We start from the raw sequence: 14,389 nt of genomic DNA, 5'->3' as shown, positions 1-14,389 counted from the left end.
TACTTTCTCTCGATTTTTCTCCACTGCGACCCGTCAGCGAGTGCTCTCAACTTCCCGTCTTTCTTACAGTCCTCACTGTGCCATCGCATCAACTTGGCATGCTCTTCGTTTCTGAACAGACGTTTCAACCGTGGTATTATAGGAGCATACCACATCACCTTCGCAGGAACCCTCTTCCAGGGGGGCTCGCCGTCAACATCACCAGGGTCATCTCGTCTGATCTTATACCGCAATGCACTGCATACCGGGCATGCGTTCAGATCCTTGTACGCACCGCGGTAGAGGATGCGGTTATTAGGGCATGCATGTATCTTCTGCACCTCCAATCCTAGAGGGCATACGACCTTCTTTGCTGCGTATGTACTGTCGGGCAATTCGTTATCCTTTGGAAGCTTCTTCTTCAATATTTTCAATAGCTTCTCAAATCCTTTGTCAGGCACAGCATTCTCTGCCTTCCACTGCAGCAATTCCAGTACGGTACCGAGCTTTGTGTTGCCATCTTCGCAATTGGGGTGCAACCCTTTTTTGTGATCCTCTAACATGCGATCGATTCAGCTTCTCCTTTTGACTTTCGCATTGCGTCCTTGCATCGACAATGACCCGGCGGAGATCATCATCATCGGGCACTGGTTCCTCTTGATCTTCAGCAGCTTCCCCCGTTGCAGCATCATTGGGCACATCGTCTGGTTCCTCTTGATCTTCAGCAGCTTCCCCCGTTGCAGCATCACCGTATTCAGGGGGCACATAGTTGTCATCGTCCTCTTCTTCTTCGCGGTCTTCCATCATAACCCCTATTTCTCCGTGCCTCGTCCAAACATTATAGTGTGGCATGAAACCCTTGTAAAGCAGGTGGGTGTGAAGGATTTTCCGGTCAGAGTAAGACTTCGTATTCCCACATTTAGGGCATGGACAACACATAAAACCATTTTGCTTGTTTGCCTCAGCCATTTCGAGAAAATCATGCACGCCCTTAATGTACTCGGAGGTGTGTCTGTCACCGTACATCCATTGCCGGTTCATCTGCGTGCATTATATATAATTAAGTGTGTCAAAAACCATTACAGAACATCATGAATAGATAATTAAGTGACCAAATTAATAGAAGTTCATCATCACATTAAAACCAAAGTACATACATAGTACTCATCTAACAACATATAGCTCTCCAGAGCATCTAATTAATTAAACCGTACATTGAAACTATGTAAAACATTTCAATGCGAAAACAAATGCGATCATAATCGCAACCAAGGTAACAATTGATCCAACGGCATAATGATACCAAGCCTCGGTATGAATGGCATATTTTCTAATCTTCAAGCGCATTGCATCCATCTTGATCTTGTGATCATCGACGACATCCGCAACATGCAACTCCAATATCATCTTCTCCTCCTCAATTTTTTTTTATTTTTTCCTTCAAGAAATTGTTTTCTTCTTCAACTAAATTTATCCTCTCGACAATAGGGTCGGTTGGAATTTCCGGTTCACATACCTCCTAGATAAATAAAATCTATGTCACGTTGGTCGGCATAATTTTCATAAACAATAAATGAACCAATATTTATAAAGATAATATATACCACATTCGAATCATAGACAGGACGAGGGCCGACGGGGGCGGATAGCAAAACCATCGCACTATATAATAACAAGCAATAAAATAGTAAGAAAATTAGACAAGTATCTATCTAAAATAAGAATTTTTTTCTTTCAGAAAGAAGATAAGAACAAGAGGCTCACCACGGTGGTGCCGGCGACGAGATCGGCGCGGGCGATCGACAGCGGTGAAGACGGGAATGGGACGTGACGGACCGCTAAACCTAGACAAATCTCGAGGAAAATGGAGCTTTGAGGTCGAGCTTCGAGAGGAGAAAGCTTAACTAGTGTGGCTCGGTCATTTCATCGAACACCTCATGTGCATAGGAGGTGAGCTAGAGCACCACAAAGCCCTCCCCTCGCCGGCCAGAGAAAAACAGAGCACTGGAGTGCTCTGCTCATGGGCGAGGGGTATATATAGGCACCTCATTGGTCCCGGTTCGTGACATGAACCGGGACTAAAGGGCAGCCTGTGGTCCCGGTTCAAGCCACCAACCAGGACCAATGGTGGTGGGCCAGGAGCGAGGCCCATTGGTCCCGATTCGTCCCACCAACCGGGACCAAAGGGACCAGACGAATCGAGACCAATGCCCCCACGAGGCCCGGCAGGCCCCTGGCCTCACGAACCGGGACCAGTGCCCCCATTGGTCCCGGTTCTGGACTGAACCGGGACTAATGGGCTGACCCGGCCTGAACCAAAGCCCTCTTTTCTACCAGTGGGTCAATCTTGTCATAAGAAGATCCTATCCTAGCACCAAACACCTCATTGCATCCATGGGCCTCCAAGCTAGCTAGATCAACAAGACCATCGAAAACCATTGCTGAAGCTCCAACGAACTTGCCACTAGCATCTCGACATACAACTGTTGTTGCCCCTTTGCCGTCGTGCCTAGACTGCTGAACATTCAACTTCTTGTCGCCAATAGCAAGGGAAGCCATGTTACCTTTGCTGGACGAGCTCTTGCTGAGACATAACTTGGAGACCTATTGCATGCCGAGGTTATCTCCAAGTCTTCCTAGTATCTATTGATGAAACCCATCATAGAAAGAGGACTTTAAAATTTGTCATCTGAATTGCCTGCTTTCGAGTCCACCAGATGGCCCATAGGGTAATAAGCACTTGTGTAAGCTCTTGTTGGTTCATGGGTTCAAACAAACAGAAACAACCATAGCCGGGCATTGTCCGAACGATTAGAGATCATATGTTCCAGCGTTTCTTCATCTCCCAACGCCCATAAACATTAGGCCATCCGACATTCAATCAAGGCATGGCGTCAAGTGTCCTTAGCCGCATTACAAAAAAAAAACAGTTAGCTTGACCTATATAAGGAAGGAACGAACGGTGGAGAATCCTATTCGAGCCGCAAAATGTCGCTGCTTTGCACATGCGAGCGAGCGAGCGAGCGACAGCCAGATAGGTTGGCCCAATAGCTAGGAACGTGCAAGAGATCCCAATTCTTGAAGGTTATGGCTTTGGGAACCTTCCCAAAGGTTTTGGTTAATTTTTTTTATTTTCTCTGTTTTTTTTCCTGTTGTTTTCTTGATGGTTTTTTCTTCCAAGTTTTCTCTTTTACGTTGTTACTGGTTTTTTCCCTTCTTTTATAAAACTTGCAAAATATCATGTAAGTTTCATAAAAATCTTTCAAAACATTAAAAGATGTTCGTTTTTTCAAAAGCTTCAAAATTTTGTTCACGTTCTTAAAAAAGTTATTTTTTTGGAATTTCAAAGACTGATTGCTTTTTCAAAAAATGTTCAGAACTTTCAGAAAGTATTCACAATTTTCATAATTTTTACTCAATTTAATTATTTTCATATTTTGTTTAAAGAAAGTTCATGCTTAATTTCTTTTCACAGTTTCAAACAATGTTCTCAATTTCAAACACTGTTTACATTTCTAAAAAATTGTTCAAGTTTTAAAGAATTATACCTATGAGGAAAGTATACTTTCCCCCCTCAAATCTCTCTAGTTGGACCAAATTCCCCCCAAAGTCTAAAACCAGTTAAATCATGCCCTCAACTCTGCAATACTAGATCAATTAGCCCCTTGAGTGGTTTTGGGAAGGATTGCACGTGGTTTTGACTAAAGTTCTGAACACTGCATCGCGGGGCACAAGTCAACAACCTATAGTCAAAACCGGCCGTAATCCTTCCCAAAACCACTCGAGGGGCTTATTGATTCGGTATTGCAAGGTTTGGGGGTTGATTTAACTGGTTTTAGATTTGGGGGGGGGGGGGGGGATTTGATCCAGCTAGATGGATTTGAGGGGGAAAAGTATACTTTTCTTGGACGTGGAGTATTTGAATCCAAGCTCACATGCTCCCTAATGAAACATAAAATCTGGAAAATTAGTAAAAAAAACTCTGATTTTTTTATAAACATTGGTCAAAGTTTTAACTTGCTGCAATTTTTTGTGATGAAATGACATTCATGTAGGTCTGAAAAAAATGATGCTCCGAAAAAACTATTGTTGGAAGCATCTTGGAGCATGGATTTTGTTCTTTTTTGTCCAGACCGCCACCAAAGTTATTTCATCACGAAAATTTACAGGAAGCTAAAACTTTCAGCAATGTTTATCATAAAAATCAGAAAATAATGAACTTTTTCACTATTTTTTCGGTTTTTTAAGGGAAGGTTTACTTTATTAATCAAATAATAGTTACATCGTTCGCTAACAGTCTTAGGATGAGCTAGGTGGGGCATCAATCCAAAGAGAAGGGTTGTTTGCACGTCCCCATCTAGCCAACCCATGATCTACATAATTTATCTCTCTACTACAATGCTCAATAAAACCCTTCCGAAATCTAGTAAAATACTACGAGAATCATCAAGAACAGACGATGTCGCCATAGAATATCCTTTGTTGCAGTTTATAGCATCCACAACCATGTTGTTGTCCGTTCTCACCACCAAATTAGAGCATCCCGACTCCGGCGATGACGGTGGCGCGTCTTCGGCTCGCTTCAGTGCTTATAGTCATCGCTAGTTGGTCTACGGATCAGGATGTAATTTTTATTATTTCCAGTGTTCATTGTACTGTTATGATTGAAGATAAATAGATCGAAAGTTTTCTCCCGAATAAAAAATAAAAATAAAATTAGAGCATCCCGTATTGCTTGCTAGCTTCAGCCCATCAAGCAAGGCCTCTGCTCTCAGGCAGACACCACGCTTCCTCGAAAAAAAAACTAGACACCACGAACGCGACGCTAGAACCTGCCCCACGCCCAGCCGCCGTCCGCCCCGTCCCCGCCTCTGCTTGCCTCGCCGCCCTTGCCCGTCGCCGGCCGCCCATCCTCCCAGGTGGCTCCTCCGCACCTGACTCTCCGTCGCGCCCTCGGCTTGCCCGGCGCTCGGCGCCAGCCGCGCCACCGCCCGTGGCCGCAACCCTGCTGCCCTGCCCCGGCCGCCTGGCGCCCCCGCAGGCCGGCGGCAGCCGCCCACCGCCCGGTCTTCACTCCGGCACTCGGCTCAGCCTGATTTGAGGTACCATATTCCGATTCCCCAACCTCTGATTTAGGGTTAGCTTCAATTCATTGCTTGCTGATTTGTGCTCTGTCCAGTAAAATACATGAACATGGACCGGTAAATTTAGCACATCATTTCTTTTCAATTGTGTCATTGATCGATAAAAGTAGATTCTTGTTGAAGAATTATTGAAGAATGAAGAGGATCGGAGATATTGCAAAACTTTTCCACAAGCATGCTAGGAAGATAGGGAAGAATGATATGTTAGATGTGGCTGAAGAGCAAATTAGAGAGCTTGTGCATATGCCGGCTGTGGTGGTCGAACAAACGCAAGATGCTTTTTCTGAGGTGAATGATGATATAAATGAGAATTTTATGTGTTTATAAAACTGAGACATAAATGAGAATTTTAGTGTGTTTGTAAGACCATATTAATCTATTTCTATGTGGTAATTTGCAATTAGTTACAATGTTTACATGTCATATTTGTTGTCAAACCTTTTGAGGCGGACCATCCTGTTGTCAATTGCTAGCTCTGCCCCTGCCAAGCGGTGGTCTCCCTGGCAGTCACTAGAATTCGCCGGAGGCCAGCAAGTCCCGAGACATCGCAAAACCTCTCCGGTGATGGCGAACATGGTGGTGAGTTCCTCCTCCTGATCCTCTTTCCTTACCTAGGCCCTCGTACAACATCACCCGCCAAAAAAAACTACATGGTGGTGAATAATAGAAAGTAGGAACCATAAGCAGAAGTTCAGAACTCATGGTTTTTTTTTTTTTTAGTTTTGGTGGGAATATATAATCAGTATTGCATTTTTATGTGGGTAAATATACGAATTATATAATATCGAAACTGCTATACGGATTTTTATACTTACCAATTAGTGTATCGTTGTTGGTGTTGTCACCCTTTGAGCTCTAGCTGGATCATCCTCTCTATAAGCGGCATTATGTACGTGGAAATGGCAGATTTGTCCGTATCCGTGCTTCGCAGGCATCTATGATGATGATGCTAATAAGAAATCAACTCTGATTTGTTTCCTTATCAAATGTAGGAGGACAGTCAAGATGATCGGCTCAGCAAGTTGCCTGATGACGTTTTGCTCAACATTGTCGAGCGACTTGGTATCGTTGACGTCGCACGAACCACCGTCCTGTCCAGACGTTGGAAGCAGATCCCTGCTATACTCTCGAAAGTTGTTATATTGGCTGGTTCTTTTGAGCCGAAGCACGAAGACTGGAGCAAGTTAACCCCAGATGATATAGTTCGGGCCAACACCACCGTGCTGGAAGCAACCAGGAGCATACTGGAAAGGAGAGCTGGAAGTCTGTACCCCATTCACCTGTTGCGCATGCAATTCTACTTGGGAGATGAGTCCATTTTAATTGGCCAGACTGTTGCCAACGCCATAGCAACACAAAAGGTTGATTCAGCTGAGTTTACAATCTTGACGAAGGTGCGTAAGAAGTGTACCAAGAATGAGCTGCTCATATATGGGAAGCAATTCATGTCATTCTTTGATTCATGTCCAAACGCATTTGGTGGTCTTGCACGCCTCACGCTAGAGAATTTGAGGTTAGGAGAATCAGGCTTCCCCAAGATTTTCAGTATATGCAAGCAACTGGAGTTCCTCTCCCTCTACGAATGTGACATGGGTATTAAGTCTTTGCTGGAAGTGGAACACCCGCAACTCAGTGAACTAGTGATTGTCTGTGGCCGTTTTGAGAGGGTTGATCTGAAGTGGGCACCAAAGCTCACAAAACTGAAGTTTAATGTGTTTAGATGTCGGGATGACCCCTTCTGTCTTGGCTATGTCCCACTGCTCCAGACTGTGTCCATCATTAATGTTGCTTTCACTTGGCACAAGATGCTCAAGTTAAGTGAGTTGCTTGATAAAGCTGCCATAAGCAACCTGTCTTTGGACTTCAAAAGCGAAAAAGTTAGTGAAGGTCCTCAATGTTGTCAGTGAAGTGTATATGTTTTGCTGGCCATGTCATGGGGAGGTTGTAATCATTATTTTTTGGTTAACATAATTCTGCATTACTACATCTTTTGCAGATTTGGGTCAAACCGGAAGGTCGAAGACAATTGTTACCGGTGTTCCACAAACTCAGTATTCTGAATTTGATTAACATTGCTGAAGAGTGCGACCTGACTTGGACAATGTTCTTACTGGATGGTGCACCCAGCCTTAAGGAACTACACATCTTGGTGAACTCTTGTACCGATTCTTCAATTCTCATTTTCGATGTTCAAACTTCCCTGGCCAGTTAGGAATTTTTTACCTGACCAAATGCAGGTGCGGAATCATTTATGTGAAATGGTAACGGGAAACGGAGGGAGTTGCCTGTGGTTTGCAAGGAGAAGGACAAGGGACTAGAGTGGGAACCATCTACATCTGATTTCGAGCACCACAACCTGGCTGGGCTCAGTATCTATGGGAGGTTTCATGCAGTAGACAAACTCGTGCGCTTTGCGAGAAATGTCGTGGAAGCAGCGGTGAATCTGGAGGACATAAGACTATATAAGAGTCCAGTGTGTGTGAGGTGCAAGCACATGCTTCAGGAGTGGACATTTGAGGAGACGTCTTGGCTTCGCTATGAATTCAGCAAGGAGATTCCCTCGCATGTCCGGATTCACTTTCCGAGTTTGGGGCAAGTCTTCTGAAAATAATAATGCTCTTGCACTGCAAGCTAAAGTTTACAGACACTGTTGTATGATTCATGGATTAGTTGTCACTAGTGAACCTTTTCAATTATGTGTATTTTGAGATGGTACTGAGTCGAGGAGGATAAGGTGTACTCTTGTCAAGTACTCCCTCTGTTCCTAAATATAAGTCTTTATAGAGATTCCACTATTGACCACATACGGATGTATATAGAATTATAGATGCATTTTAAAGTATGATTCACTCATTTTGCTCCGTATGTAGTCCATACTGAAATCTCTCCAAAGACTTATATTTAGGAACGGAGGGAGTACTATTTTATCAAATGGATATCGTGGATATTTCGTATTCATGATAACTCCTTGAAGCTGGTTTTCACTGTGAAATGAATTGCACTTCTCATTGTACTAAGCGGGACACGACCTCCGCTGTGCTAGTCTTGGCTGGTAGACCACTCTAGCGCATCGCATCACAATTCACAAGTTGTATTTTCTTGTGAAGCAGGCTCCTGAAGAATGCAAACATTGCTTTCCAGGGGAAGTGCTTCAGTTTCAGTGGCTTTTATTTATTTTTTGAGGGAATTCAGTTTCAGTGGCTTCAGTTTCTTTTACTTCTACCGTTGACTAATGACCAAGTCTTTGGCATATCATTTGGCATGATATCTTATTGAATGGGGTCAGCATGCATGTCGGTTGCCAAAACTATGAGAGGTGGAAGAGAGGTTTTGTGCTGCTCAAACAACCGCGGCTTTTCTACTCTTTTTTCTCTTCTACTTATTCAGATTACAGAAAAAGAGACGGAGCTCATGGCCCGGACTATGCGCCATCATCATCCACAACGTTCGTGCCATCCCACGAACATATCAAAGAGGTGAGAAACTTGCTGCGGGTTGTTAAGCCTGCCAGCTAAATCTGCTAACTAATTTACTAATCTGCTAAATGGCAAAACTGGCGAAACTGTAGAAAATGACACCTAAAACTGAACCTCCTGAACTGAAGTTTCTGAAACCGCAAGGTTTATTTTCAAACATTGATCAGTGGCTTCTTTTGTTTCAAAAGGTTCACAAATTTAAACTTCTTGTTGAATGATATAATACGGCAGTACCACATGCCAACCCAGGTGGCATAGCTAGCCAACTGAAAGTCTTGGTTCAAGATTTCATCCAGAACCTGGCATATATTGATATATATGTGGGCATCATAACTGAACACCAACCTTGTGATGTGAGAGCCTTGAGAAGTTTTGATACGAGGCAGAGATATTCAACTATTTTTAGGGGACAAGTGCTGCAATTATATGCTTCTGCAATCTGCATACTCTGAGTAACTGAGTTATAATGCGGCGATGTCTAAGACAATGTGAATGGACAGAGTTTCCTTACGTGCCCTTCTTTATCCCCCTGTACGTGTACTGCCTCACAATTCTGAAAACAATTGTGAACAGGAAAAAATGTTTGGGTATCTGAAAATATGTTCATCAACTTGAAAAAATGTTCGTGAATACCAAAAAAATCATGTATTTTTAAAAATGTTCACGAAATTGCAAAAATGTTTCCGAATTTGAGAAATGTTCGTGAATAGGAAAATCAAATGTCCGCGTCTTTGAAGAAATGATCAGGAATTAAAAAGATCTTCATGAATTTAAAAAATAGTTCGTTTCCATGGATTTTCACCGAATTCTTCAGAATGATAGGAGCACCCAAGCACAAGGCGATCCTGAAGTGTAAAGAAAACTTCGTATTTTTCGTGCACGACGCACAAGATGAACATTTTTAAAATGCACGATGAACATTTTCTAAATACAACATCAACAATTTTGATGCATGGTACTTTTCTAATACACGATGAACATTTTTAAAACACATGATGGATATTTTTGAATACACAAGGGACATTAGTAAGACACGATGAGCATATACGATGCATATATTTTTAAAGCATGATGAACATTTTTAAAGTACAGATGAAAAATTTGAAGACACAGCGAAGTATTTTTAAGACACAGCGAACATTTTGCAAATACACGATGAATATTTTCAAGTACACGGCGAACCTATTTTTAAAATACAATGAACATTTTTAAAATATAAGATGAAATATTTTTAAAACACAAAGATCAATTTTAAAATACACGCTGAAAAAATATACTATGAACAATTTTGATGCGTGGTATTTTTGTTAATAGGCGGCACGATGCTCTTCCCCCTATACTCTACGCAAGACGCCTACTGCTTCATCCGAAAAATACTCTAAAAAAGACGCCTACTGCTCCAAGGAGAGGCACTGCCCGTCACGGGTATGGCAGGCTGGGGGCACCGAGCCACCGAATGCCGGATGAAGCGCCAGCCACCGCCGCCGCACTCCCGCCGCAATGGAGTAGTCAGGGGACGCCGGTGTAGCAAGCCCACGTTGTCGTACAAGCCGATCCACTCGGGTGCTACGAGGTGTTGTGTGTTGCCCGGTGCTTCAACAACACAGGCGATGTTTTGTAGCATTGTAGCATCAATTGCAACGTCGGCGAAGTTGCACGGTGACGTCCACAACACCGGTGATGTTGTCGTCGCATCGTGCAACACCGACGATGCCTCCCGCCGGTGTCTTCGTCGGTCTACCTCCTTTTCCGTGGTCTTAGAGCCATATAGGCGTGGTAGATCTCTGTCTTTACTGGTGGGAGGGCTTCGTTTTTTCATGATCTTTTTCACAGGTTGGATCCTTCTGATATATATTTCTCTTCATCGGTGGCGATTGCTGTGTTCTGCTGGACTGGTCCTATGGGGCCTTAACACGACGACTTCCCGACTGTCTACTACAATAAGGTTTGTCCGGCTCCGATGAGGGAGGGGAGAAGACGGCGGCGCGCCTTCAGCTCGCTCCAGTGCTTTGTAGTCATTGCTGGGTGGTATATAGACCTAGATGTATTTTTTACTTCTGATGTTCTTTGTACTACTACCTTGATAGTTGATGAATAGATCGAAAGTTACCTTCGTAGAATAAAGGTTGCATTAGAAAGAAAAAATAACCGACCAAGAGAGGCTGTTTTTATATGTTTGCGTCTTGTGAAACAATGCTAAAAATACCTGGCTGTCTTTACCTAGGTGGAAGTAGGATCAGGAAACCTCCGTGTTCAAGCAAGAGGAGGCTGCCATATAAACGTCTGCAATATTGATCATCGCACCTACTAGTAGGAAGGAACGTGCAGGCGATTTCCGCCGTGCGCCATGTAAGCCTAGCCGCCATCTGGCACTTCGTTGTTCCTTGAGATCGGACCGCGCGCCATGAAGCTCAACCGGGTTCGCCGCCGCCGCCGTGATGTATGCCCCCGTTGCTTGTGTTCCTCCTTGTCAAATTCTTGTGCATGAGTCATTGAATTTATATCAAATCTATATCTATCCAGCTGCTGAAAGTCGACAGGCTAATCAAACTGCCTGACGATGTGCTGCTCAATATCCTTGAGAGGCTCGGCACGCTCGACGCCGTCAGGACCTGCGTCGTCTCCAAGCAAACGCTCAATCTTCCGTCCTTGCTCTCGCAGATCGTCATCGACCTCAGCGACCGCGATCTACACCGGAAGAACCGCGGCGTGGCAGACATGACTGACAAGATCCTCAGCACGAGGTCTCCACAGGTCCCCATCCGCAACCTCAAGCTCAGGTTCATCATGAGAGGCGACGACCATATCAAGATCGGCAGGGCCGTCGCCCTCGCCATGGCCACGCAGAAGATCGACGCGGCAGAGTTCGAGATCCTGACCAAGGACATCTATTATAGGCGCACCGATGCCGATCTCCTCGACTCCGCGAAGCTGTTCAACAATTTCATCGTCGAGTGTGCGGACGCGTTTGCCGGTCTCACGCGGCTGCATCTGCAGAACCTCAGGTTGCGTCAATGGGACATAACCAACATCCTAACCACCTGCAAGCGGCTCGAGTCGTTGCGTTTACTCCAGTGTGACGCGCGGAAACTTCCGGTGCTGCACGTAGAGCACGCCAGGCTCGTTGAGCTTACATTCGCCTATGCAAAATTCTCAACGGTGGAGCTCGGCTGCCTACCCAAGCTTCGACGGATGACCTTGCATAGATGGATATTTGATAACCTAGACAATCCCTTGATTTTGGGCTATGTCCCTCAGCTCTCCAAGCTAACTCTGGCGCATGCCTTCATTATAAACAGGACCCTCAAGCTGAGCCAGCTGCTTGTTAATGTTCCCTCAATCAGTGACCTGCACCTCGATTTTCAAAGTGAAAAGGTACTCACCACAATTATCTTTGTCTCGTTTTGTTTTTATATATGTATGATGGTAAAAAATTGGAGTACCTTAGAAGCATTTATTATCACAAAGTGGACAATCCACTGAAAGCATGAGTCCAAGTGTACGTGAGCCTATTTTCATTCATGGCATTGAAAGCCGGATATAATAAGTTCACTTCTAATCTAACATATTTTGTGTGTGGCTAGGTCCATGATATATATGCATATGAAATATACGTTGTCTGATTGTTATATGCCAACGGTAGTAACGTATGCATCACTTGAGATGTAATTTACAAGTGTTGTTTTATCTCTACCAGGTTTGGGTTCTACCGGAATGCCCTAAAGTGCTTGCACCTGTGCTCGGCAAACTACGGCGCATGAATCTTAACAATCTTCCTGAGGAATGTGACATCTCTTGGACAATGTTCCTTCTTGAAGCCGCGCCATCCTTAGAGGAGCTTTGCATCACAGTATGGGATCATAAATGCCAATTGGAGTCGCAAAAAAGTTACTACCAGAAAACCGATGTGAAGTGGGAGCCATCTACTCCTGATTTCAAGCACAATAATCTTTCCAGACTAACTATCTACGGCTTCCAGCCCAACGATAACTTCATGGGATACGTCAGGCGCGTCATTGAAGCTGTGGAGAACATCAAGGAGGTATCTCTACACGACAGGAAGGTGTGCGAGCACTGCGTTGTCAAGTTCCCTCATCTCGGAGTCCGTCCTTGGAGTTGTCCACGGACCAGCGAGGAGGTGGATTCATTCAGACTGGAGATCGCAGAGGTGATCAAGGGGAGGGCCATGGCGGTGGCTTCCACTCACAAAATCCGCCATGATGTAAGTCTCGTTTTGCAATTGCTATTTTTTGCTTTGATCTAGGTCAATATATTGATCTATCACCCATGACTAATTTCCCTCCTGGAGAATTGCAGTTAACGAAAGCATCTGACAATGACCACATATTACTAAGCAAGCTGCCCAATGACGACATCGCCGAGAGGGTGGGTACGGTTGATCTTGTAAGAACCTGCATCCTCTCAAGGCAAATGCATAAACTGCCTCGGCTCGCTGATTCTCCACGATATTATTCCCCACTATTTCGTTCGAATCAACTGCATCGTGGCCGATGTGATAGACAAAGTCTTGAGCATGTGGTCTCGGCAGATTACCGTTCGCAAGCTGAAGCTCAGGTTTTCTTGAGTCCCTCTCGTTGTCACTCGATTGGCAAATCAGCCGGCCTCGCCATGGTGACCCAGAAACTAGATGCAACCGAGTTTGAGATCTTGACGCCAAGGGATACCTATTATTGCACCGAGGCGTATCCCCTGCTCTTTGTTAGGAAGTTTTCTAATTTTGTTCGTCATTGTGCAAATGCTTTTGCTGGCCTCACAAGACCGCAACTGCATAATATGAGATTTAGTGAACTGGACATACAAAACATTCTAAGCACCTGCAAGCGCCTCAAGTCATTGTGTTTCTTTGAGTGTGACGCGGGGATCCGTTCAACATTGCATGTAAAACACACTCGAGTCCTTGAGCTTGTTATCTCCTATGGGGAATTCAAAACAAAGGAGCTTGACCGTCTACCAAAGCTCCAACAGACGACCTACAATGTCCCCTCCGTAAGCGATTTGTATCAGGAATATTGGAGTGAAAAGGTACCCACTGATCCAATCATCTCTATTCAATTCTCTTTGTATGATTGTTATATGCAACTGTAGCATCACTTGAGATGTAATTTATGAACAACTTTTTTTCATTATTATTATTTTTTATCTCTCCCAGATTTGGGTTCAACGGGAATGCCCGAAATTGCTTACTCGTGTGGTACTGCTCGCCAAACTACGGTTTGTGAATTTGGACAATCTTCCTGAAGAATGTGATATCGCCTGGACAATGTTCCTTCTTGATGTTGCACCATCTCTAGAAGCGCTTCGCATCACGAGTGCCAAAGGAAGTCGCATCACGGTATGCGAGGAGGTGGATTCGTTGAGGAAGAAGATCATAGAGGCGAAGGAGAAAGTGGACTCATTGAGGAAGAATGTCATACAGGTGATCAATTCAAGGTAAGGGGGAGGATGATGGCGATGGCCGCCGCTCATAAGGTCAAGGTCCATATAAATCAATAATCATTCATGGCATCTCTGTGGTTTTGTTGTTCCTGGACATCCAGAGCTTATACTAGTAGCTATTGCGCATGTTGTTTTCCTCTTAATTGTTTCTTAGTTGACTATACATCGTATGAAATGTATATCGGCTACCCCCCTTGTTGGGCAAACCTATATATGTGTGTTCTCTTTTCTGGTGTGGAATACAATCTACTCCCTCCGTTCCTAAATATTTGTCTTCCTAGAGATTTCAAAAAGTGGCTACATACGGAGCAAAATGAATGAATCTATATTTTA

The 14,389-nt window shown here is 44.2% G+C and overlaps 1 protein-coding gene and 1 pseudogene across 2 annotated transcripts; both read left to right on the top strand.

The window, feature by feature from the left end:
- Positions 1-4,765: 4,765 nt before the first annotated feature.
- LOC123146204 (FBD-associated F-box protein At3g52670-like) lies at positions 4,766-7,856 on the top strand (annotated as a pseudogene).
- A 2,973-nt stretch (positions 7,857-10,829) lies between these two features.
- LOC123142177 (uncharacterized) lies at positions 10,830-14,245 on the top strand. 2 transcript variants are annotated; one of them, XM_044561179.1, is made up of 5 exons: positions 10,830-11,039; positions 11,261-11,974; positions 12,297-12,821; positions 12,917-13,642; positions 13,770-14,245. In XM_044561179.1, exons 1-5 carry the CDS (start codon positions 11,004-11,006, stop codon positions 14,052-14,054), a joined length of 2,286 nt encoding a protein of 761 aa, XP_044417114.1. In that variant the 5' UTR covers positions 10,830-11,003; the 3' UTR covers positions 14,055-14,245. The 2 variants fall into 2 exon arrangements, with proteins under 2 accessions (XP_044417114.1, XP_044417113.1); XM_044561178.1 differs by having other exon boundaries at positions 11,123-11,974.
- Positions 14,246-14,389: the final 144 nt, after the last annotated feature.

Source organism: Triticum aestivum, chromosome 6D (assembly GCF_018294505.1).
Source record: "Triticum aestivum cultivar Chinese Spring chromosome 6D, IWGSC CS RefSeq v2.1, whole genome shotgun sequence".
In the NCBI taxonomy this organism is placed as follows: Eukaryota; Viridiplantae; Streptophyta; class Magnoliopsida; order Poales; family Poaceae; genus Triticum; species Triticum aestivum.
This window is presented reverse-complemented; position numbering and strand designations above follow the sequence as displayed.